Below are 27,913 nucleotides of genomic sequence, written 5' to 3' on the forward strand. Positions count from 1 at the left end.
AGTGTTCATAAAGAGAACATCTGGATTCCTAGACGTTGTGTAACTTCGTTGTGTGATAATGTTTAAAAGGTATGTCTTGCTGCTTTGTTTTGTGGTGCTATTTATCACTTCCAGAGCTGCTGACGACACAGAAGGTATGCCATGCTGTATATATATTGTGATCTTAAGTTGATATTGATTGTATAAATAGAAATATTTAGATACACGCAGTGCAACCCAACAGCATAAAATCACTTGTTCTAAATCCAAAGCATACTCTTTGATGTTTTACACTTTTTTGTTGATTTATATTAAAAAAGTTTTAACTTAAAGTGGTTGATTATCATCATGTTGTACAATGTACATATTCAATACATTATGACACAATTGATGATGGATTGCATTGATTTTACCAGTGCTTTGTTTTAATAAAAAAAAGATAGATGCAACACAATGACAGCTGGAAATAGTGAAAGGCTATGCGGTCATTGAGTCAGCTACTCGCAGTTTTACATTAAGCTTCTCACCAAAACACGGTCACATGTTCAGTGGTAACGAGTTGAAATTTTTTGCAGAAATTCGTGCAGACTGCAGACACTAATCACTTCATCATTCTTTTTATAATACATACAGCTAAACAACATGTGATGAAATTGGAGTTCGTTAAGTTTGACTAACAAAAGATTTTACTAGATTGATCACTTGTGCATACACAACTGCCCAGTGCCTACATATTTATGTATATCATATTTGGTAGATTCTGATGAGGAAACTGCAACAAGTGATGACACAATAGAAACTACACCCAGCTCCGAACCCGAAAAAGAAAATGGAGTCTACGTATTGACAGATGATAATTTTGATTCCTTTGTCGAAGGAAAAGAAGTGGTTTTATTGGAATTTTATGCACCATGGTGTGGTCACTGCAAGTCTTTTGTGCCAACTTATGAAAAAATTGCACAGGTATTGAAAAGCTGCAGAGTAGGCCTATGCACTTTGGCTTGATACTAATCAGTGTTACAGTTCTCTTAAACTGGTCACTTGTATTTTTTTCAGGGTTTGTCTTTTTAAAGTACTGTATTGGTTGATTGTGATAATCTTTGTCTTTCTCATACTCAAAAAAAGTCTTCTCTAAAGCTTGATTCTTGCAGTTTTGCTTACTTGCAGAGGTTTTGACCTACTGATGCACGCTTTGTGACTGAAGTGGATACAGTGAAGTCTCTGCTTGTTGAGGTGTGATTTCCTATAATTTACTTTGTTTACTAGGACTAGGTGTTGCTGCATTGCTGAGCCCTCTTTGAGATGATTTTCTCAATCACACAACTCAAGAGTTTAACCATTGTTGCTTGCTCTTTTCACTTTGAATCTAATGTTTGATGATTGCTGCAGCAAAAACTTATATACAGTATATGTAAGTATGCTAACTGTATCCAATGCACTTCATGACTTGTTGGATTTTGCAGTCACTGGAAGGAAAAGCCCCTGTTGCAAAGATAGATGCCACTGCCAACCAAGAGCTTGCTTCAAAATATGAGGTTCAAGGTTATCCTACAATTAAAATATTGAAAAACGGTGATGCTCTGAAGTATGATGGCTCTCGTACTGAAGACGGTTAGTAACAATTTTCTAACTTAATAAATATATACATTTTTTTGTGTTTTATTGCTGAAAATTCATTTTGAATTTTTCTCACATTTGAACGTTGAGTTGTTGGAGAATGTTCTTATTTAAGGTCTTAATCTCCGTATGCTCTGCCGTGTACCAAAAACCAACATGCATATTTTTAAAGTGTCTCTTGCGGTTACTATGTAATATCAACATTATTTTTTCAGCAATTGTCCAAAAAGTCTTAGAACTTGCGGACCCCAATTGGAAGCCACCACCCGAGGCAGTGTTGACCTTGACCCAAGAAAATTTTGATTCCACTGTGGACAATGCTGATATTATTTTAGTCGAGTTTTATGCGCCATGGTGCGGCCATTGTAAGAGACTCGCTCCAGAATATGAATCGGCAGCACAAGAGTTAAAAAAACATGACCCTCCTATCCCCTTGGCTAAAGTAAGAATCACGTACTCCTACACACTGATCGAATTAAAACCTACAAATGCAAGGCACAGAAAAAAACTCCTAAAAATTGTATCTTTTTGTTAATGCTTTAACTTTATTGTGTTTTTTACTGCTTACTTTTCTTCACCAAACCAGGTTACATTTTTTGTTTGTTTGTTGTACCTTTAATACTTTTTTCTAATGCCTGCTGACTAAGCTGCTATCACATCGCCTTGAGGGTTTTTGGGCAAACAAACTTTGCAGATTTATTGCCTATTTTATGAAATTCGAAGGAATGAAAAAATGTAAATGCAGTACAGGGGATACAGTAACTCGAAAATCTTATGTGATAGAGTTTAAAAATTTGGAATCAGCGCCCAAAATTACATCTGGAATGGATAATTGGATATATATTCATATGTTAGTTTCCGACATAGCCTACCATGTTTTTTGACGCAGTGTTGTAAACACGGTAATATTTGGACATGTCAACGAATTCAAACTTTTGATGGTTCAAGTTACTATCTTCAACACTTCTAGCACTGTTTCTGTTGGAAAAAAGCAACTAATCACTTATGTGCTTGTAGGTTGATGCTACTGCAGAAACTGATCTTGGTAGTAGATTTGACGTGTCTGGATATCCTACCTTAAAACTTTTTCGACGCGGTCGAAAATACGACTACGATGGCGGGCGTGACAAAAACGGTACTTTGCTAGTTGTATTATCTTCATTGAAATACTTATTACTATCACTGTACTTTCATTATTTATGAAGTTTTTTGTTTTGAAATTCAGTAAAGTACTGAGTTCCAGGTTTGTCTTCTGTAAAACCAAAAATAGTAGTTTGGCTTTTAGTTTTGTATTGTCACGAGATGTGAACGGTTTGATGTACGGGACATTTCTTGTGACCAGTGCTTACCGCCAGCAAGACATCACCCTTTAATTGATTTAAACATACTGTTTTATTTACACGTGCGTACAAGCAACATGAAGAATTGTATAAAAAAACATACATTTTGCTTTCACTTCGAGTTTTTTTGTTGTTGTTGAGTATCTGTGTTTTTTGTTTTTTTGACTATTTTTTCAACTTGCAAATACGGTAAATAACAACTGCTTTTGAATTATATTTTTTATCCTGTATAATCTGATCAGTTAAAGTGAAAAAAGCATAGATGTTTGTTTTTGTGAGTTTGCTAGTCGTTTGTGTTAAAACATTTTTCATTCTGCAGGGATTGTCAGATACATGCTTGAGCAAAGCAAGCCACCATCAACAGTCGTCAGTTCTGTTAAGTCAATGCGCAACATCCTCCACCACACCTATGACGTGTCTATCATTGGCTGCTTCACTCAGGATGAAAACGCTGCCCTTGAAGTTTTCCAAAATACCGGTAAGAATTTTTGCTTTTGGTGAAGTTAGGCACACAGGCGGCACTCTATATATATGATATGTCTTCTCTTAGCATTTTTTTTATGTTATTTGATTTTTGGGCAAGATACATTTTCACGACCCGAGTTTAATTAATTCTTTTTAACTAATTATCTGTGGCAAATGAATAATGCAATGATGTGTTTGTTGTACCCATAGATCTGCTAGAAGACTCCTCGAGTATTGAACAGTGAATACAACAAATATTTCTTTTCTCTTGAGAATCAACTTAATTATTTTGTCTGAAGATATATACGACATACGTATATAATAACTGCAGACAGGACGCCATGTTGTTTCGACCTTAAGGTCTCCTCAGTGCATTAAACGTACAGTAGTTAGAACGACTTATTACTGTATAAAGTAACTTAGCGTGGTGATTTTTCATTTGTGGTATATATACTACTTTATAAAAAAAACAGATTTATTTAATTAACATGTTTCATGCGCGAATTTGACCATTTGAAAGGGTGTCTTTGTTTCGTGCTTTTGCAGTTCATCAATTGCAACCTATTAAACTTTTTTGCAAAGTTTATAATTTTAACTTAATGCATGTTTATTTTGCCCCAGGAAACAGCCTCAGATCCGAATATGACTTCCATCACACGTTTGATGAAGACGTGATGAAGAGTATAGGTTGTTCTCTTGGCCACGTGATCCTTTTTCACCCGGAAAGATTCCATTCGAAATACGAGAAGAAAAGCTACACCCTTGCTCTTGATGTACGGAAATTAAAAATAATAGCTTGTTGCACACACACCACATTTTTCGCTTTTTAGTTGTTTTTTTAGTTAAGCCGAGCGTAAAGTTATACAACTACTGCTTTCGCATTTTACATTAAAAGTTTGGTAATTTCGATGTAGGCTATGTGTTCTTTAACTGTAAAAATTGTCTTTTGATAGACAATTGGTTTACTATATTTTATGTCGACTCAGCGTTAAGTTAGCGTCATATAACCACAAACATGTTTGGTTTGATGGCAGAGAAAAACTTTACGCTTAGTTATTTGTTAGGAAACTTGTATTTAATCTAAAGAAAAGCAGTTTTTTTAAACATTTAAATTACCTCAGTCTGCATTGAAAGGTTCGGTACTATATGTAAACTTCTATATGGTGTCTGTGTTAGAAAACTACACACGGTATTTCAATTTACAGCATTACTTCTGAAACTGAAGCTATATTGTGCAGGAAAAAACAACCAAGGCCGATCTTGAGAAGTTCTACAGTGATCACGCTGTTCCTTTAGTGGGCCAGCGAACAAAAGATAACATGAAAAAGCGCTACACAAAGCGACCTCTTGTGGTGGTCTACTATGGCGTGGACTTCAGCTATGATTACAGGTTTCTGGCTGTTTGCTTGTGTGTTAGGTTGGCTAAGGTTTTACACAGTTTGATTGCTAGCGACGAAATCATAGCAATCTACAGACACAGGCCTTCCCAACGAGTGAAACATTGATGTTGACCGAAGGCTGGTGTGATTCGGATTTCGATCTCAGGGTGAAATGTAGTTTATACTTCTTTAAATTAATAGTTATCAGACTTCAACGGTCGAAATCTGATTACTGAATCTCAAAGAACTGCAAAATTTCTGACGTTACTGTAAAAAAGACAAGTCTTTTCTAGTTACTAGACGTTACCAAATTCTCTTCGAATTTCCAATATTTAGCTCAATAGTTGCTTGGTAATAGCAACACAATGATTATAGAAAATATGCACAAGAGTATATTTATCAAGTATTACTTTTAGACTATCAGTCCAGCGTAGCAGTCCAGCTCCCAGTCAAATTTGAAACTCGCACACTGGCATGGTCTGCGTATATAGCGACAACGTGATAAAATATTAAGTTGATAATGTAATGAAACTCGTCCTGTCGAGATACTTGCGTTGCTTGCCGCTTGCTTCTATCTGTGAATGAGGTTACTTGCCGCTTGCTTCTATCTGTCAATGAGGTTGCTTGCCGCTTGCTTCTATCTGTCGATGAGATTGCTTGCCGCTTGCTTCTATCTGTCAATGAGGTTGCTTGCCGCTTGCTTCTGTCTGTCGATGAGATTGCTTGCCGCTTGCTTCTATCTGTCGATGAGAATGCTTGATTCTTTCTATTATTCTACTACTAATTTTCTCCCTCTTTCCAAACATCTGTGTTGACAATCTTAGTCATTAATTAATTGTTTTTTGAACAGAAAAGCTACTCAAGTATGGAGAAACAAGATTATAGAGGTAGCCAACAAAATGAAGGACGTCACTTTTGCCATTGCGAAAGAAGATGACTTTGAAGGTAAGATTTATGGGATATTGTTTCAGTGAAATAAATTTATTTACTTTTTCTACAGTAATTTCTTCGGTATATGCAAATTTCAATTTGGGTGTGATTTCCAATCAAGTCGTCTGTTTGTTTGTTGGAAATCCAGGAAGTATGTTTTAAAAGTGTTAACTTCTTGCTGTATTCCCGCTTTAGGGTGAAACCACCATTCTGAGTTGCATTCCCTTCACTGCATTCTGCCCTAGGCATCTTTTATTTATGTCACTACAGAGAGAAGTCCTTCTGCAGCCTCTTTATTTTCGTTTTCGTCTCATAGTTTTCTTTCCCATTTTTACTTGCCTAGTGGATGCAGTACCCGCCTGTGAGATATCGGTACCCATTTGTTCAATAGCCTATTCCATCGCGTTATTCAAAGACCTTTTAAATATATAACTTAATTTCAATCCTCTTAGCGCTCAACAAAGGAATGGAGGGGGTGGTGGGGTTAATAATACCGTACTCGGTTGCACATATTCACGATTGCACTGAAACTGTCTGTCATGCAAGTACATTAGTACAGCGCTATATTAAACTTTGTATTACTATCGGTAGTTTATTGTAGTTACTTTGTTTCATCCCGGACACATTATTGAAAAACTAAATATGAATATTATCTTTTCTTTTTCATTCGTCTCCATGTCTTCGTACTACCAGTGTATTAGGTCTTCCTCTCTGCATGTCCTTTAAAGTCACCCACATTAACATACTACATTGCTTCTGCTCTTGGAATTTCAATTGTTAAAAATTTGCAGACATTTTTAAGCAAGCAATTCCCTTATACTTTCACAGATGAATTGAAGAAAGTAGGATTAGAAGACTCGCCAGAAGAAATTAACGTCATCGCGTACGACAGCAATGAAAGGAAATTTCCCATGGATCCCAACGATGAGTTCGACGGTGACGTATTGACAGAATTCGTTCAAGATTTTCAATCAGGTTGGTTAGCATCTTATTTTGCTTTTATTGTTACATACTAGTCACTAAACACCCAGACAGCAAATTAATCTTTTTTTTACATTGAGAGTTTTGTCGGCAAGATTCAGTTGTGTACTGTCTGTGAAGCGGTATACAACGAGCTACTTCTTTTATGAAGCGTTGTACAGAAGCTCTCGCCACTCGACCAACAAATTGCTCGTGCAATCATATTCTACTAAACTGAATCCGCCAGCTGCATTGCCGCGTGCTAAGACCTCCGGTGTAACGGTCCAGGACTGCGGTCTGAAAGTTACCGTAACTTCTGGACCGCGTATACGCGGTCTGAAAGTTACTGCCAGTCCAGAAGTTACTAAAACAGTGTTGTCAGATTTGACGCTTGCAGCAGATTTGTATAAATGATTTCAACATTGGAAACATGTTGAACTTGAAGACTTATCCACCATTGCATCATAACAACAGGGTTTACAGCAGAAACGTAATTGGGAATGAAGGGAAAATAAGATGAAAGTTAAAAGATGAGTTTTGTACCAGAAACTGTTGCTGTATTGGAATGAAATTTTAATTTGTAACCTAACAATTTATGTAGGCCATCATTTTAACCTGATTTGTTTGTATTATACCATTTGAAGTTGTGTTCGTGCCTTACGTGCGTTGGCAAATAAATTTGCATGGGGAGGTGATTAACTAGATGACCACTTAGCCTATAGTCTTTTGCTGTCATTCTGATTGTGCTATGATGCAACCACGGCGAGCTATAATAGAGGCCAGCGCATCGTGCACGCACGAGATCTGACTGACGGCCGATATGCTTTATGTAAAAAAACACGATTTTGTCACTTTCCTGGAACGTTATTAATAGTTAGGTGATGTTTCGTCAAAATTTATTAATTATTGTAATTAATATACAAACAATATCACATGGATATAACTTGATCATCATATGTTTTACTGTATTACAAATAGCATTTAGTAATAACAGCAGTTTTAGTAGTTTAGGTAAGCAAATGACAGTGGAATCGCTGCATAATGTTGATAGACCACAATTTCTACGAATCAGTTTTCTGCATTTCCCCTATTGACTTTAAACAGTACGTACTGTAATTCAAAAAATTCAAGTAGCCTACTGGATGCATAAAATATAAAACCATTAACAGTTTAAAAGCACAGAAAAACTTAAACATGGTAGAAATAAAGTACTGAGCATCATACATATCTGCAACTAATTTCCATGCAACATTAATAGCAATTTAAACAAAATCGTGCTGATCAATAGTTTTCAATTGAATCATGCCTTCACAGTATAATGCAGGTGAGCCGGACGTTGCTCAAACTATATCGTTCGTTAGATCGCGCTGCAAAAGATCTTATGTGTTGGCCTTCTAGACAGATATTACATCCAACTCTCCTATACAATCAGAAAATACAGTGAGATTAGAGCAGTAGAAACTAGTAAACAAAAATATGCCTGCTGGTAATTTTCTCCAAGAATAGTTTTGAGTTTAGACAATAGACATATACACAAAACAATAAGCATGTAAGCAGTTCTGGCCACATCAAAATGAGTCAGTGTTCACCCTCTGAATCTGATATTGTATCTCTGAGTCATCAGTTGATGGAGGGAGAGGCACCTGGTGTTGGTTGATCAGGATCAGCGTTGGTCTCTGTAGTTCATACCATTGATAGTGCGATGTTCTTCTGCCATATAGTCACTTATAAATGGTGAAATTCTGTTTTCATATTCATCTGACAGACAGAGCTATACTTCAAAACTTTAAGCTCAACTCTTCAAATATCAACAGTCAATAAATTAATCAATGAAGCCAGTCTGCCTAGCCCTAGAGTGACTGCCTAAAAAGCAAAAACAATAAGGTTAAACAAAATATAAAGCTGTAATTTTACAAAATGAACGAGTAGAAGAGAAAGTCAAATGAGTCACAATTATATTGTGATTTACTACAATAGAACTATAGAAGTGGTTAATTGTAAATGGTGAATGATTACTACTGATAAATGCAGCCATATAACGAAGTAGAAAATGCTTACTAAATAAATACAGTAGAAATGTTGTTTAAAAACATTAAAAGTTGCATGGAAAGTAAAAGCTTACCTGGAAAAATATACAAATAAACTACCAGGCATTTTTATAACATCCAGATCAGCTAAATAAAGATTCAAAGAAAGATTATGCCTTTAGCTATCAGCATGTATAGACTATATTCTACGAAAGTTTTAGCACTTTCAATGCACTTTGCACTTCTGACTGAGCCAGTTTTCTTCATTTTTTCTGCCATGCTTGCAACATCTAGCCAGGGATATCTAAAGAAGGGGATGCGAAGGCTCACAGCGATTGCCTTATTCTTATGACACTACCAGGGCGGTAGTTTGTAGTGCGTAAAACATGCAGTTCTTTTCACAATTGCAGAAAGTTTTGTTGTGCAACTGGTACAGTCAGCTACAGATGACAGTTAGTAAATGTTACATAGAGCATATTTAAAGAATACTTGTTTGGAAAGACAGTTGAAAAGTTACAAGTTAGCTGCTTTTTTTAACAAAGTCTTTGCAGTAGGCCAGATTTAAAGCAAATAAACGGGTAGTTGAATTAACAAGTAACCATGAGCGTGCAGTGAGTATCCAGGCTTGATACTGATAGCGCAATGCAGGTTATCATAACAAGAGTTATTAAACTACTAACAGTGCCGATTGTCAGTTTACGGTAAACAGAGATTATTTACGATAAACAGAAGCCCTTCTATTGTCAGACGTATTAAAAGCCTTCATATCCCCTTCTCTAGATATCCCTGCATCTAGCAAAAACTGTAGCCTTGGGTCATCGGGTGACCGAATCACTGCCCTAGTTGGATCGTTAAATCTCACATCAGTACCAAGTCTTCTGACATTAAGAATCTTCCATAATTTAATGAAAATTTTGATAAAATTTGCTGTACCTGCAACAGGAAGATGTTTCAGTTTCGGATGAGTTTGTAAAGCGGCGACAGTTTCATCACAAAACACCTTCAGACAGGTTGATACCTTTTGCTTCTCAATTGGTTTTGGAGAAACAGCCACATTTGTTAACTTCGAAAGCTTCAGTAGATGATTTGTTTCCATTTCATGTAACCGCTTTAGATCACTCCACTTTGCAACCTGACGCTTACCATCAAATTCAAATTCCAGCTCGCCACACTTTTCAGTGAGCCAGTTATTTCGAATACATTTCATAACATGAACATAATCATACAGCAAAAATGTTCCTTCATCTTTGAGCCATGGTTTCCCCTTAACCGTGTTAAGTTTCCTAAAACATTTTTGGTTGGTTTGATGCCCATCTGCAATAATTGCTAAAATGTTTCCACCAGACTGATTGATACATTGCAAAATAGGTTCACTTTGACTGATTAAAAAATCTGATGTCAAATTACTCACTGGTAGAACTTTTGCCAGGAACTCCGGACCACCAAACAAGCACTTTACCATCATCCCCAAAACAGTTTTTGCTAAGCATTCTGGATGATCTGCAGCTTTGCCGAATAGTGTGCCACCATGGTATGTGATCATAGATTTAATATATACTTCATCCCACAACAAAACACAGTTACGTTGACGCGCAGGTAAACCATCTAAAACATTTTTTAAGAAAGCCAAATCAGTTATGTTATCCACTTTCGAAGTAATACGTTTCAGTGTACTAACACTCGGGAGCTTGTAATCTTCACGAAATCGGTTGTATAATGATCTTGACAATGCGAAATATTCAAATGCTCTAGTGACTGAATCTGGTGAATAAATAGCTTCCCCAACTTTCTCTTTTCCCAGGGCACTCAGTTGCTCAAAAATGATTTGGGTTTTGTGGTTTTGCTCTTTATGTTTTAAAAATCGAATAATTTCATGAAGAGTAGACCAACGATTGCAAGAAGTGACTCTGTTTGCTGAAAGTGTGTTAACTGTACATGAGGATCCACAGTGAAATGATTCATAGGTTAAATCACTTTTTATTTTGATTATGAAATGTGGTACACCTTGCGTCATTTTTTTTGACTGAATAATTTTACTTTCATCATCACTGTACACAAATAATTCTGAATCATGTAACTTCTTCTCAACCTCATTCAATGTAAGCATATCAGCCTTTTCAAACTCTGCGATCTCATCTGGCAAAACACTTCGAACACTGACAGAAGATTGTATTGTTTTTCTGCGTTTGAGAGGAGGTGAGGACAAACAGCTTCTTGGAATATTGGGAAAGACACTTGGGGGTTCACTGGGGCGCAGTTTTCCACGACAAGCAACCATCTTGCAATCATCTGGCAAATGTTTGCGACAAATCGCTGTGTGTTTCGTTACTACTAAATTTGAACGCGGTATCATGGCTATCCATTTCTTTCTGTCTTCCTCATCCTGTGGAAACTTATATATGGACACAACAATCCCAGTAGACTTATAATTTGAATTGCAGTTTGGTACGCAACACTTTAAAGACATTTTTTAAAACAGAGGAATTATCTTTCATGCAAATTAATCAGATTAGTAAATCTAAATAATATCAAACCATGCATGTTAACTACTTTCTACTGACATGCACATCATGAATTCTCAAGATGTATGTATTGCAAAAATCAAAACATCTCGAGAAATAAATGAAAGCATAACAAATAAAGATCCCCCATCATGCATGTATTAAATGAAGATGCTACAAAACTAAACAGTTGTTGAAACTGGGCAGTCAATCTATTAAAAATTGTTGTACTACCAGTATAGCCTATTGAAAGTTACTATTTAAGTCATGGCTTACGTAATACAGGCCTTGCCATCGTGCGAGCTGGAGTCCAAGCTGGAGGCGAACAAAAACTCATGTCTATAACTTGCTAAACACACTTTTCAAGGCATGTTTGCCCATTTTGTTAAATCCTGCTCGATTGATACCATATCAGTAAATAATAATCTTTTTTTTTTAATTATTGATAAGTTATATGCATTCTACGTTTGATTTACAATGAATGACACATTTAAATAAAGCACATAGTGGAATAAAAGGTGTTAAATAAAAAGGTACAAATGCACACAAGAAAACAATATTTCTTGGTCAAGCATAATCTGCTATTATTAACGTTGATTTAACGTCAGTAACGCAAATACAAGCACAACACAAAAGCACAATGAAAGACAATATGTATGGGTCATTCTATTATAATACAGTCGAAATTTTGTAACCCATCCTCTCAGAATTTCTTCATTTTTTTTAATATGTTAGAGCTATTAGGAAAAGATGAAGATTGGCATTTGTACTGTCAAAATCCATCAAGCGGTTTTTAAAATATTAACGAGTATATTTTTGCCACTAAAGGCGCTGTTTTCATATCACAAAAACAAAAATAGCTTAGAATTCGTATTTTTTATGATACAAAAATAATAAAAATATGTATTCTTATAGTTTTTGGGGCAAGGAATTGAAATATGTTATTACATTTGTGAAAAGAGCAAAGAAAAACACTTTTTTCATTGTACAAAAGCTTTGGGCCACTCCATTTCAATGCCCCATATCTCAAATCTGCAAAAAGATTTCCCCCCCAACTAATGCATGCTAAACTGTCACGAAAAGCTATCTGCTTCATGTAGAAAAGTATGATAAATACATTTTGTTGCAAGCTTCTGCAATTGACATGAAATTTTCATTGCTACAGTATATTCATAATTTTTTCAATCAAGACTTGAAGTGTCATACAATTAAGGCACTAATGATGCTCTACAGTAGTAGAGCGAAATGCATATGCCATAAATAGGGCACTGCTGATTATTGATTTTTTAATAAAAAATACATGATCACACAGCATATGCATCATGATGTCATGGTAAATGTTCAATTTGATTGGTGACAGATTTTGATTTAAAAGACTTTCATTAAGTGCATCAAGTGCACCTTCGTTATCTGTAATTGCAAATTCTGATCTGTCAGCTTCAGATGTACTTGAAGATTAGCATGCATCATCACACTCATCCGTGTCAGACGGTTTGTCCTTGGCTAGAATATCAAGCTCTTTTTTGCTTGTCTTTGGCAAGTGATGCATAATTTCAATCCGGGTCACTGTGATCCGGGTGTAATTGCATTGTGGGTTTTTATCAAACTTCTTGACATGAGTATTTAATGTAATTGATTGGCGTGCTTTGGGAAGCTTAACTCCATAATGGAGTTGTAAGAGATTGCAGCATCTCGTTTGTCTCTTTTCACATCGCGCAATATGTATACTTAATAAGGATAAAGGCATATCTTTGCACTTAGTCGTACATGCAATCTTCCACTTTGACTCCCGCTCTCCATTATGCAGTTCTAGTTCATTTCGTTTCAACTGTGCAATGGGTAACAATTCTTGTCGTTTGGTATACCACGTTTTATGACATTCATCAGACTCCTTTGATTTTCTAATAAAGCACTTCTCCAGATCCATAACTTTGACACATAAATTGTAGCAATAATGTTGTGTATTGTACAGTATGTTCTACAATAAGTTATTTGCCTATTAAATTCCTAAAAGTCATGATGGTAACACATAATACATTGAGCACTCTGAAAGCATTGATCACTATCATATACAGCAGTAGTCACAGTCTCATTAACGACCAGAATTAAAGCAAATAGCCTTGCCATTTTGTTGTTGATGATTTAGCTAGCTTTCTGTATTTCTTATTAGGAAGTGGCTATTTTTCCACACTTAATGCCATTGTTACAATTAGGTGTTGCCAGAGTTAAGATTAAAGTTAGGAAGGTTTAAGGTAGGGTTTAGAGTTAGGAATAAGAATAGGGTTTTAATCTTTGCCCAGCACTAAAAAAAATTTCCAAACTACAAGTTTTTGTTTTCAACAGCTTTAATCTTTTCTCAAATTTGGGCAGAATTCCTTATCTGGCAACACTATTGAGGCTATTATTATACTATTGTGTAAATATAACCACAACCTTCTTAATAACTGAATAACTATTACTAAATTGATTTAACAAATTTAGTCAAGTTTCACAAGTCATTCCATTCATTGTATGAAAAAAATGATAAATTCTTGCAATGAACAATAGACATTCATACCAAGTAACCAACTGCAAAAGTTTACAAGACTACACATTTATCATATCTTTAGCAAGAAGCAAGTAATAATTGCAATTCATCACACATTTACGCCCCATTATGAATTAATTTTTATTAAGTTACCTAAATATAACATGCGAGTAGTTAATTACAGTACCGTATATGATTTTATTCAACCATAGGTTTACCTTTTAGGTTCCTTATAGCCTATTAACCTATTCCTGATCAGTAACATATAAAAAAACTAAAGTTTTAATCTCTTGCTTTGACCTAGCCCTGCGCAAAGATACTCTCTTGGTAAAATTTTCTGTCAAAAACAAACATGCAGAATAACTTCTACTCTGTAATTTGTTTATTAAAATTTTTATCAAATCTTGATTGCTGAGAACCTGGCTGTATCTATAGTAGGGAAGTCCTCTTTGATATTTTGGCTGTTCAAAGTACAGCTATAATGAAAAAACTACATCTATCTAGCAACTTAATGATTGTGAGAAATCTAATGTACAACAGTTAGTGACTATTCACCAGCTACAACATTAGCTTATAACATTACCAACATTAAGAACTTGTATTAGTAGACTATACTTTGCTGCTGTCAAAATTCACATCTTCTTGCTTGCAGCATAGATAGATTCCTGTTTTCCCAATCATTATCTTCACAAAGACCGATTCAACATGTGGCATGGTTGTTAAAAACTCGAACAAATGGCTACTTTAATACACGTTTGTACAAATTATGCTTCTAAAAGTTACACATACAGTAATAAATAAAAAAAAATTGTTCAAAATAAAATCAAATCAACACTACATTGCTATTTCATAACCAAAATAAGAAAAACGCCCCTTTCTAGTTATCGTTAGTTGGCTATCGTTAGTTGGCTACTTTCGTAAAATATTTTCTGAATCATTCGTTGTGACGATACATGCGAGAAATACTACGAGATCGCGGAGGAGCAATTTTTTTCTTTCTCTTTATTATCTTATCGAATCTGAGAAAACTCTTTACTGCAAACAGTGCAAAAACAAGGTTCGCCTCCAGCTTGGACTCCAGCTCGCACGATGGCAAGGCCTGTATTACGTAAGCCATGATTTAAGTTAGTTAAGATTTGTTAGAACTCTATACAGTAAGTACGGTAATCCACACAAATTAATAACATTACATTCTACAAAGATTAGCATTGGTACTGGTATTTAAGAAAATAAATGTAATATCAGTGAAATACTTTTTTGTGAATATTGATATGTCATCTATAAGAAAATGGTGAGTGGACAGAAGAGATGTTGCTGGCAAGCAAAAAAATACGGTACATGAAGATTTGTAGTATAAAGTACAGGTAAACATTTAGTATCAACATTCAAAATTGACTGAAGCTGTTAAACTAACTTACCAGTAGTGAGTAACATTGCATACAACTGAACATATAAATGGAGATTTATTAAATAGGCCTACTCAGGGTTCCCACGCAGTCGGGAAAGTAGGGAAAAAGTAGGGAATTTAAAAACCCGTTTTCCAGACCGGGAAAAGGTTGGGAATTTTGTGAAACCTTCCTCGTGGTATTGAAAAAGTATGGAAAACCTTGATGACTAAATTGTAGATAAAAAAATCCGATATATCGGCATCGGTGATATCGGCCATTTTTTGAGTATCGGTATCGGCAAAATTTGGCTGATACTAAACATGTAAAAAAGGCGCTTGCTGCGGATTTTCTACAGAAGCAAAGATATAGATTTTTTAAAGTATTAACTAATGTCAGATTGATGTAGAAAAATAACAACCTGTTAAATTTTTGATACGTCACATCACACTCCCATGACTTCTTGCGCGCACGTTTTAACATTGGTTGCTTGCAGTGATTCTATCACTCAAACAAAACGTTTTGTTTCAGCAGTTTTGCGTTGTTCGATTCTTCAGTTGTGTAAGGAGACTCAATTTCTCCAATATTTATCATTTGTGTTTCTTTTTTACTCTCAGCAGAGTGTAAAACTAGTAAAAGTTTTTCATCCACACAACATCATGAATTAAATTATTATATCTCAAATCGGCATAATGACGTGACATCACCTAACATTTTATCGAATAATAAATTAACAAATTCGATCGTCACAAGTGGTTTGGTGGTGGTAAACAAATACGTTTTGACTTTGAAGTTCACTGGAACAAAATATCCATTAATCGATATGTAATATATGTACTCAAATTCCGTATCAAGAATAAGTCCATATTTTTTCAGGTTTATGTAAGCTCCAGAGATCAGTAGGCACAACAAGACCTTTTACTGATTGGTTCAGTGAGGGTTCGTGGTCCCGTTGCTCTCATTTTTAGTGGATAGACTCGTTTTCAATTCATTCTTATAAGACATTACGTAATGAAAAAATATGTGATAAGGTTGGAAGACATTATGTCATGTATTTTCAATACATCATCATCATCAACAGTATCATAGCCGATGCGGCCTTTGATGAACTAGATGCTCAGTTCGTAAATTTTTCCAGTGTTCCCTTTGTCGCGCAGTGTCCCAAAGTGTTCTTGGTTGGCTGATTGATGTATTGAAATTGGATATATATAAATGTTATTCTTTGTCTGCCACGAGCACGTTTCCCGAGAAGGCGGCCGCTTAGACAGAGATTTTCGAAATCTTCTTTTCTGATAATGTGACCGAGAAATTTGAGTTGCCTTTGAGTTATGTTGTTCATTAGTTCTTTATCTTGATGTACCTGGTTTAAAACTTCTGCATTTGTGATGTGATCAGTATATGAAATCCTTTTCAATACAAATTGAGGTTTAAAATTTATTTTTTTGTTTATAGCCGCAATCTACCTTCAAAGCGGTATTACAAAGCAATTTTCGATAAGGGGGGCATCAAGAATAAGTCCACATGACTTTTAAGGTTTACATCAGCTCCGGAGATCAGTAAAATATAAGGTTGTCATCTTAGGTGCAACAAGACCATTGATTGGTTGGTTTAGTGAGGATTCGTAGTCCCATTGCTTTCATTTTGAGTGACCATACTGATTTTCAATTTATTCCTACAAGACATTACGTAATGAAAAAATATATGATAACTAAAGATGGAAGACATTACGTCATGTCTTTTCAATTCAAAATGAAGCTTAAAAGTTATTCTTTTGTTCATACTCGTAATCCTCCTTCAAAACGGTATCACAAAGAACAATGTTGTGGCACAACATGCAGCTTTTCAATGAGGTTCGGGAACTGTTTTTTTTTTTTGTTCATCTGCGCTTTAAATGCCGGTCATTCTCCGTTGTTCATCCACTAAGCAGTTTAGGTGAACTGTGGTCTGTGGTTAGCCTACTTGCAACAGGAGTTATACTGTACAGACAGTGGCGTAGCGTAACCATGGCGTGACTTATTTAATTGTGGGGCACTCCAGAAGCAGAAATATTTAACTTGACATGAAAGTTTAGCCTCGGGCGATTTTTGTTCTGTAGCCTAACATTCAAAATTTTACTTATTACCGTATATACTCGAGTGTAGTTCGACATTTTCGTAAGTGGTTTTCACCTCAAAAGGCCGGGTTGGACTTATACACGGGACAAGCTGTTTCCAGCTCGGCAGCCTTCAAAATTAACGCATTTTTGCTGCGGCAAAATTATTGCCGACCTAGATTACTGAGTGTGAAACAGCGTCGGCTGAAGTAAAAGTTTTGAATAAGTTCATTTGCCGTGATTCAAACTTCAGTTTCAAATTTAATGATTTCTTGTTAATTCTAAACTTTATACACTTGTTAAACAATACGCAAAGCAGAGACAAAAGAGCTGATTTAAGCAATCATTTTTTTTTATTTTGCGTGTATGATCGTTCTTATTACGTAACATTCCATGATCGTTGAAGTCGATTAGCGGCCGCACAAAACAATGATGTTAGGTTGGCTAGGTGATAATAGCGGTAAGAGACATCGTTAATGCAGGCAATATCTGCGACCAAGACTACAATACAATACCTCAGTCCTCAATCACGGTGGCCTTTCATTACTAAAACTTACTATTATGACACAACAACAAAGGCAATATCATTCATAAATCTTATTTACTGTACAATGTCTTTGTGATTTAGCGTTCAGAATCACAAAGACAGTGTTCAGTGTTCTTTTCACTTGTAAACTTCATTTAATTGTTTTAATTGTTTTGGTTTGGCTTGTGGCAAGTTGCCATGTCCGATGGAATGAGGCTTTGAATTGCAATTTTAGTATAAATGTGACAGTTTATCCAAACTGATTTCAGTTCGGGTTTTTTTGAAAAAAAAGTGGTTTTTCTTCAAACAGGAATCTTCTACTGCACATCTACTCTACTGTACTTCTACTATTGTTTTTCATACTGATTCGAATGTAATAGAGTCCGGATATACAATTTTTAACCTGTGCATGATCGTGTTTGGAAAAAATACAACACAGAAATTTTCATTGATTAAGCACTGTTAATGCGCAATTTAGATCAAAATCAGGTTGGGAATTTTTTAAATTTAGTATTGGAAAAGTAGGGAATTTTTAGAATTTAGTATTGAAAAAGTAGGGAATTTGTTTATAAAAAATGTGTGGGAACCCTGCCTACTCTATTTGCTGACTTTAATAAACCTGGAAGAAATACAATTTTCTGCCTACTTTACCCACAACATGCTACAAGGAAACTGGGCAGAAACTTATTATTAAAGAAAACATAGATTGGTAATGGCAGTTTGTTGTGAATTTTCTGTGTAACCAATGACTTCATGAACAGATAAAAGCTCCTTGAAACAAAAACATTGTAGCTTATACCTAATTTTGTTAAACTAAGCTGCATAACTGTAACTGCTTCAGCTTTTCATAAAGTTTGTAACTAAACTTCTACTTTCTGGCAAAGATGCATAGTTAGTGAACAAGTTAAGGAAAATATAAAAAATAAGTTCAGTAAAACTAGAACCTTAGCATAAAGTATAGACTATAGATGAAACATCTTCCTCACAACTGATTAAGTTAAGAATAGGCCGTCAGTCACGTTTGAAGTACGCGCGATGACCTGGCCTCTACTAGAGGGCGCCATGGATGCAACCTACGATTCACAATGTAGTGTTATGAATGTTTTATTGACTCGTTGTAGGCTATATGGCGCTTATGAAACAAATAATTTAATTGATCATCGCTCCAAACATTTCAAAGTTTGAATCGTCGCTATACGTGAATCGGTGGCATTTAATAAGCTACAGGCCTTAATATAATAAATAAATAAAAATAAATATATCGTGCAAAGTTTGCATTTGAAGGCTGACTTGTTAGCCGCTGGTCTTGAGTTGTAGTTGACGAACATAGTCTTTGACTATATTTTATGTATTTCATGAAAGTTAAACCAAAGTTGTCTAGTGAATGAAGCACAGAGCCTATTTTTGGTCTGGTTTTTCATAACTACTGTTTTGAAGAAATATAAAGTAAATTAGGCTACATGTAGGCCAACCGGTAGTCAAAACGCCATCAACCTTCAGAGCGTAGGCTATCATAGTCTCACACGCGGGGAAGGCTTTAACTTTTACGAAAGTGTTGAACACTTTGAGATTCCAATGAATTTCCGTTGGACTCCCATCGAAAACACGTGGCACGAAACTTAAAGTCAAGAATAATGGTTTCGTGGTGAGAATATTTATCCTTGGGATTCATCTTTCGCATACTTGCAGAGGGTTTAATCTACTGACCAAGTGAAGTTTAAAAATTTTCACTTCATTTACAAGTTTTCCCGAACGAATTTCGAAAAAGCACACCCACTTACAATAGCAGTAACTTTTAGACTGCTTCTGCGGCGTTGCAGTCTGGAAGTTCCTGTCAGTCCAAAAGTTACAAGGGCTGCCCGGCGTTTTCGCAATCGATAGAAAAGCGAAAATTGTTTCAACTAAGTGTAACGAATTCATTGCTCTCAAACTAATGCAAGCTTTTCAGTTAACATTACAAAATACTTATAGAGGCCCCACAGCTTATAATTATTAATCTGACCTTTTGAGAGGTTAAAAATTTAACTATTTTTCAAAACAAAATTAAATAAAATTTAAACGAAATATTTGGCAACCCTTGTAACTTTTGGACTGCAGTAACTCTTGGACTGCTACACCGGTTCGACTTATGTCGGAATAATTTTCTTATCTAGGAAGTTCTATGAAAAAAGATCACTCAAAACCAACGAATATTGGTTGTACTTTTCTTCACTTGCACTTTACGTCTATGCCAAAATATGCAATTAAACTAAACGCTAAATTCACAAAAGAATATTTTTTGCACTTCAGTTTAAATAAAATAACTTATTTTCAACCTTTTTTCAGGTAAAATTCAACCCAAGTTCAAATCAGCACCCAAACCCAAAAAGAACAAGGGACCAGTCAAAGTGGTGGTCGCTGACACGTTCGATGAGTTAGTGATGGGGAAAGATACCAATGTGATGATTGAATTCTATGCTCCATGGTGTGGTCACTGTAAGAAATTGGAACCAATATACAAAAAGCTTGGAAAGAAATTCAAGGTGATTTTCACTTTTTCTTGTATCAATCTAAAACGGCAGTTACACAATCAGACGCTTTATTTGCAGCTGATCTAGACTCGATATGGATCTAACCCAATCTTGTAATTATATGCATCGGGTAAAATGGCAGCCTAAAGTACTGACCTGCGACCTATTGCTAAAAGGTTTTGCTTTTTCACCCTTCTCTTAAAATGCATTTCTCATCTTGATGACACCTTTAACGCAACGAGATATAAACATCGGAAATGAAAAGTGGTAGTCGATCCCGCATGTGGTACTGACGAGGACTGACAAAACATTGCGCTGTACTGACGAAGCTATCAGACCGGAGCAGCTTGCTTAAATTGATTTGCGCACAACCAGTCGTCGAATTGCGTGCTTGGTAGCCCCACAGCTAGGGTGGCAACTGCGCCATTATAATCAGCAACACGCAAACACTCGCTGTACTTGCGAGTGCTCAGGGTTGTGTGAATAGCATGTAGGAATCTTTCCTCCGCAATTTCTTTTGTGAAGAATTAATATTATTGTTTATGTTGTATTAAATCGGCAACAACGCTCGATTGCAGGACGACAACTCGATTGTGGTTGCAAAAATGGATGCCACTGCGAACGACATCCCTCACAGCGCTTACAAAGCAGAAGGTTTTCCTACCATTTACTGGGCGAAAGCAGGCGCTAAAGATGCACCGGTCAAATACGAAGGTGGCCGAGAACTGGACGACTTAGTAAAACACATCGAGAAAGAAACCAAGTCTTCTTCCGAAAAAGAAGAGTTATAATCCAGCAGTATTTCTCTCTTTTTTCGATGTATGACGAGACTAGTCAGTAGTCATGTTTCAAAATGCGTTTACAATTTGTGATCGAACCAGGATAGGATATTGTGCAATAAGGAAGCCTTTAATTCCAGCTCTGAATTTGAGTTTCCGTTTTTCTGCTCACCTATAGAAAAAAAAACGTAGCCTAATTTGTAATTTATTGCAGAAAAGAGCACTGAGCTAACGACAAGCGAACTTCGTCATTCTTTAATATTGCTTTGAATAGGTGCGTTTGACTTTGCGTATTGTACATTATAGTTCGTTGCAGAAAAATTATGTTTTAGTTGAAATTATGTTAAAGTTGCAAATCGTCTGTTCATTTTAAAGCAGTCTTGATAGTCTACTTCAAGTTGAACAGCCGAACGCAAGTTTAGAAAATGTTTTTATTTGTTTTAAGTTACACTTATGTCGTTGGCCTGTCCTAGATTTAATGCCACAAGACACATGCTAAAGTTTAAAGTGAAGCAAAATTTTCACATACATTCGTTTTTATTTCGTCACATTTCCTCTCCTTTGCTTTGAAGCTTATTCGTTTAATTATCGGGAGTTAAATACATAATAATAATGTTAGTTTTTATATAGCGCTGTATCCATCGCAGAATGCGTTGCTCCTCAGCGCTTTACAAAGCAGACAGTGTCAAAATGCAGCCTTATAGAGGCGCAACTGAGTACATTATTACCCGAATCCACTCCATTACTCAGTGCCAAGCAGAAATTAGATTCAGTACCATTTTTAAAAAGTCTTTGGTATGACCCGACAAGGTATCGAACCCATGCCTACCGATTCAGAGGCGGGCGCACTAACCACTAAGCCACCGAGCCGGTAAAAACCGATACAAATATTTTCTTGCGTTTGTTTGTTCACAAAGTTTTTATTATGGTAAAACTATGCTTTCTTACGTAATGTTGATGTAAATGTACTTTGCTCCAGACGTCCAGCAAATCACACGCATCATATTTATTTACCCAAACAATTCGCTTTCAATCAAACCTCTTAAGAATTCCCATCACCAAAGTACTCACAAGTTAGGCTACAGATAAAACAAAGATCCAACTGCAACTCGAAGAAGTTTTGTCGAATTTAAATATATTTACATTTTTAACGATAAAATAACAACATTCAGCAACCTAACCAATAAGTATACTTTGAATTAAAAGAAGATTTAGAAACGGGGTTGAAGCAAATGTGTACAATAAACATTTCACAATTTTTGAAAAAGTCAAAATAGCAGTTAGTACGAATCTTCACCCAAAATTTACAATCAAGGAAAACCTTAAGTTACTGGTTTGTAAATATAACCGGCTTGTAATTGAAGAAAATTAGGTTTGCAACTCGTGTTAAAAAGCAAAGGATGTTTTCATGTTATTGTTGGTCTTTACTAAACACAAAGTTATATACCTCACAATTAGTTCAAATGCCCAATCGTTTTGAACGTATACAAAGTGATAAAGAGTCATAGCATTCTTTTTTAATAAAGACATGTGATAGCCACAAAAATGCAGAACAACAAGATCTTAACTTCCTTTGATCAGCTTTGCGGCACCTTGTATCGTTGTTCCCGTTCTTGCAAAGTTCTCGTGATTGGACACTCACGGATTGAATGATGATAAAAATTATGTAACTTAAGAATAAGAAAATAAAAGCCAATGATAGGTTCCACTTAAATTTGTATTCACGTTTTCAGGAACTTTTTTTTGCGAAATATAGTAATGTGCATCACACGACATCTTCTAAGGGTGTCACTATCATCAATTATTTAGCAGTTTATAAGGTGAAGTGCGTAGAACAGGTGAGAAAAAAGCACAAAAACGGCTTCCTACAATATTTAAACAGTCCTCTATTGGTGTGGGCTAACCATTGCCATTGCAGGGCTGTTGTGGTTTTAAACTTCACCCCAAACAAATTCAGATCAAGCTTTTTAGCCTATTACCGACAATATATAAAATTACATTTCATGATGACTAAGTTACAAGCACAATACTTTTATTGCTTCTTGGGAATGAGAAAAAGTCGATTTGGAAACATGATAACCTAATTACAAATGTGAAAAGTAGATCTACTTTATAGCTTGTAAGAGATTCGCAAAAGTAGTTGAAAATGAACAAATTTCATACAATGAGTGTCTTTTAAGTACATCACACAATAGATATGGTAGTTTTCAGAAGTGCTGAACAGTGAACACTCGATGTCTTTTAAACCCAACTAAAAGTAGAAGTTTTTTCAATGTCAAAGCATTGCTGTTATGATTGCCATCTTATCCTTCCGACAGAGTTGTGGCAGATGTGCGTATTGATTTCCTTGTCGAGCCGGTAGGACTTCCAGAACTGCTGCTTGCTTGTTTTTCAGACATGAATCTCTTTTGCAAAGGAATGTACCAGAAGTTGAACATTTCTTTACGTTTCACACAAGTCAGATAGAAAATTGAGACGCCCTGAAATTAAACCAACAGCCTAAGTCTAAAAAAATGTCTGCATTAAACGACTGCCAAACCTAACCACGCCAAAAATATGCTAGGTTTTTAGAATTGACTCATGCTTTTAAAGCCAAGTAGCGTATGGTTTCTATATAGCAAACAGTCATCTATACCATTTAAGACAATACAGTCAAATAGGCTAAATCAGGTCAGTCTCTGAGCAATCTAGTCCAGACAGTGACGAGTTTACAACCGTCTTTTCTTTTTACTGTTTTCTTAACTTTCTGGGCTGTATGATGAACAGCAGCCTACCTTTTTTAAATTTTAACCCAGCAGCCACAAAAACAGCACAATTATCCGTTTGAAAACTACTAATGGGGTCTTTCCGATTGGCCTATTGTTGCATGCCGTGAAAAACATGTTTACGTTTAGTCTCTTCTACCTTTTTAAAGACCTCCTCTATCTCCGCATATTGTTTTCACTGTTGCTGGTCAGAAAAAAAACAAACTAGAACTTCAATGTATGAACAAACCTGAACTGTAGTAGCAATAGCAAATACGTATCCCAGGATTGTTTGGTAAATGGGATCAGGAGTCACAAGCAAAAGGTACCCAACGATCCATGACATTCCCAGTGTGGTAGACATGGTGCCAATAATAGTCAGTTGTCTCATTTTGGACTTCTTTTCTGCTGTTGAACGAATCTAAACAAAGAAATTACATCAATTACTTTAATCCGAAAATTATTCTTTGAGATGAAAATTTTTAATTGTTTTAATTTTAGCCAGTTTTGTCTCTTTGCTGCAGTGGCCGAGTGGTTAGCGCATTGGGCTCGCAGTCGAGAGCCTGCATGTTCGACTCCAGCCACCCGCACTTGCTGTTGTTTCTCTGGGTAAGAAACTTGCTTCTACCCAGTGATCGATTTCGAGTAATGGGTAGTACCAAATTTAAGTCATAAGTAGAGTAGACAACCGGAAACAGACATTGCCGTCGGCTGCAGCGTGGGTCAAGTGTACGTCGGAAGGCGTACACCGATGCATAGCGCTCAAGTCCGCTTTCCCGCAATGCAGGATAAAGATAAGAAAAACAAACAAACAAAATTGGTTGTCCAGTAATTTGATGGATGATAAGATAAACAAGAATTTTAGTAAAGCTACTAGAAAGTTGACTTTCTGAAAATTTACAAGGTCTCGATAGATGAAGGTCTGAATGACAGGACTAAAGTTGGCTGCTCTTTATTCAATCGATGTAGTTCAGAAAACAAGGCTAATTTGATTTGGTAAAAGGATAAATCCTTCGCCTAAATGTCTATCAAACGTGTTAATAGTTTGCTGAAATTGCTATGAAAAATAAACAAAACAAAAAAGTCCTGTCATTTTGAAATAAAGCCAAATACAAGACAAAGGCGCACAAACTGAACCGCGGAGTTGACATACCTGCTTCACAAATACAGGAAAATGACAGGATTAAGCTGCCACATAAACAATAAACATGTTTTCTCCGTCCGACGAAAAAAATTCACTATTAACTCATCTCGTTCAGAAGATTAAGCCTTCTGACAACAATTTCCTTTCTATTTCCTTCTTGATAACGTACCTCTTGCTTTCTGAAAAGCACTTTCTTGCCAACAATAATAACCACGATGAGATTGTTCAGCAATACAAGACCAACAATCAAAAGGAAGATGTAAATTGATGGGGTTTTTATCCAGCACATGTTATCCCCGAGGTAATAAGACTTCGGTCTCGACTGCAGTTCAGGTTCTAAGAGAAAGTTATACATTTTGTCATCCGATGTGTTCAAAATAAAAATAGATCCATTTTGTTTTCAACAGTCAAATTCCTAACAGTTTCAGAACATTTAAAGACCAAAGCAAGGATCTTTTATAGGTCCACCCAAATTTTACAAATTTTGTTAATTATCTTTCACAAACCCTTTCGGCATTTTTTATTTGCCGATTCAACTGTTTTAAATTGAATAAAGTTTCATTAGAATTTATTTAAGTTGACTATTTTGTGATCGTCATCTCTTCAGTCAGTCATTTTCCTCTGAACAGGCAATCTTTTAGCATGCAAGAATTATCCTGTTTATAAGAACTCTTCTTCTTTTGTGAATCATTATTGTTATCAGTCGCTAACCTCTGGCCTACGTGCCAGAACATTACATAGTTTTAAAGACGAAAATATCTTTATAGGTAGGCTAAACTAATTTTACCAGGAGTACAAAATTGTTGGGTGTTTAATTCGGCATCAAAATGTCCAATAGTAACTCCAGCATTCATCGCCACAATTATTGTGGGGATTCCATAAGCAACAGCACTTGCTTTCCACATGTAGTTTTCAGAAACGTTGTGAAACACCTAGTACAAAGAACATAAATGTGTTAAAAATCTTCAGTACCGGTACTTAAAACCAAATTAATCAAGCGTTTATTCTATTTAAAGTATCATATACAGTTCAATATTTTAGCCGATAGTTAATATAATTTTTCTAAGTGAATTCTTTTATGAAGTAGCCTAGGTCTAGGCTTTTTTCACTTTAAACTTGTTTTAATTTAGTGATAAACTAGAAGGCGGAGAGGCAAAATGGGTTCAACCCTCTTATAAAACTTTAACCCTAGAAAGAATATGGTTAAAAGGTTGGTAGTCTCAATGCTATTAATATCATTGATTACAAGGTCTACGAATTGAGCCAACACTTAATTATTTTGTAACTATCAACGATCTACCTTGACCAAAGAGTAATAGATGTTGTTGCTGTAAATTCCCATCCACAGAAAACTGGCAAGGAAAAAGTAATGGAGCAGCATAGTGACGCCGCTGCAAGCAATGTTGTTAGCCAAAGCATGGTCAACTCCAACAACAAATGTAGCGTAAGCGACCAAAAGATTTGCGAAAATATGAATTTGAATTTTGGTAGACAATCGAGTTCGCAGTTTTCTGCGAAAAAATACAGGATGTGAGCTAATCTACAACGAAATAAAATATTATGTTTTTGTGCAATCATTTAACTTCTTTCAACGTTAAAGCTTAAAACTTAAAAGTAACATTTTATTTGAATAAGAAAACTGACATAGCCGCCTTGAAGGCGGCAAAAGTTCCAACTAATTTTGAATAAACTTTAGTGGTTAGCAAACCTAATTGTTTTTATTTATTGATTTAAAAATATGTTTCACGTTACGTTTGTTTATCTTTATGCAATGTCAAATTGGAAATGTATGAGAGCTTCATCAGAAACTGAAATTTTTTTTCCTTCAATCCCATTCGTGATCACAATATAGCGTCAAAACACAATCACGCTTGAAGGAGTTACAAACATTGACTTCCTTTTCTCCTCTTCACTGAATTTATACTTTCTAAGACTGGACATATTCTTTGATACACTGAAAGTCGCCAGTGAATTGAATAGCAAAGCTGCCATTTTTAAATCGTTTCTCCGGTAGTTTAAAAATATAAAAATAGCAATATTGCCAGGTAGAGAAAGAAGTCACAGTTTGTGTTCCTTTAAGTTGGCCTAAAGTGACATTGCCATGAGTGACGTCACATTTTTAAGTGATGTTTATTCTCTTGTAACTGAACTTCAGAAACTAAACTTTCACAAAATCTTAATCGGTCTAATATTTTTATATTTATGTTTTTGAAAATTGCTTTATCTTTTTGTAGCAAAGTATTCATCACGTACACACTGTAGCCCTAAATGACTTACGGGTGCAACACATGGAGAACAACTGCAATAGCCAGAGCAACAATAGTAAGGACGCATCCAACATCACTAAATATATTCAAAGCAATGTCTGATGGAACTTCATAAACAGACTGCAAAAGAAGAAGGTGATGTCAGCAAGTTTGTACAATTAAGACGTATGAGATTAATTTATTTGATTTTTTTTTGAAAAATTGAGGCAATGTTTGGCTCATACGCCGAAGTAATTATAACAAGTAGAAATTGATTGGTTCATTGATTGGTCTATTTTTTATGCAATCCAGTAACATTATATAACAGTAAAATAGCACAGCCCTCAAAGGAATCATACTTTCACAACGAAAGTTGTCAAATTGAAAGTAGCCTACACTGCATTTTACAAGTAAATGACAATGGGAAGCTGCAAAGTGACCATGATGGTCCTCCAGTCAAGTAGCCACACTTAGCTAAGAAAACTAATGAGAAACATCTAACCTACCTACACATTACCCAGTCATAAAAAGAAATCAAACTGACATTCATAAAGTTATAAAATACGATAAAATACATAAATCTAGGTCTAATATTTGATGCTCATAATCAATGATAAAATACACAACACTGGTTTTATGTTGGGAATAACGAAAAATGTTATCACCATATTTTTTTATCTTTGTTTCAATGAGGCTGCATTTCATGATTCAGTTTGAAACTAGTCTTTTCTCCTAGTCGCTGATGTAAAAAATCAGTAGTGA

General features: G+C 35.5%; 1 protein-coding gene across 1 annotated transcript; it reads left to right on the top strand.

Annotated features, from left to right (window-relative positions):
- On the top strand, positions 1-21,635 carry LOC145774072 (protein disulfide-isomerase A4-like). Its single transcript, XM_082585222.1, has 12 exons — positions 1-134; positions 737-942; positions 1,443-1,590; positions 1,812-2,038; positions 2,614-2,731; positions 3,256-3,414; positions 4,023-4,174; positions 4,640-4,791; positions 5,631-5,725; positions 6,539-6,685; positions 20,054-20,250; positions 20,817-21,635. The coding sequence occupies exons 1-12, from the start codon at positions 59-61 to the stop codon at positions 21,027-21,029; spliced, it is 1,890 nt and encodes a 629-aa protein (XP_082441348.1). The 5' UTR covers positions 1-58; the 3' UTR covers positions 21,030-21,635.
- The last annotated feature ends 6,278 nt before the right edge of the window (positions 21,636-27,913 follow it).

This window comes from Aplidium turbinatum, chromosome 7 (assembly GCF_918807975.1).
Source record: "Aplidium turbinatum chromosome 7, kaAplTurb1.1, whole genome shotgun sequence".
Taxonomy (NCBI): domain Eukaryota; kingdom Metazoa; phylum Chordata; class Ascidiacea; order Aplousobranchia; family Polyclinidae; genus Aplidium; species Aplidium turbinatum.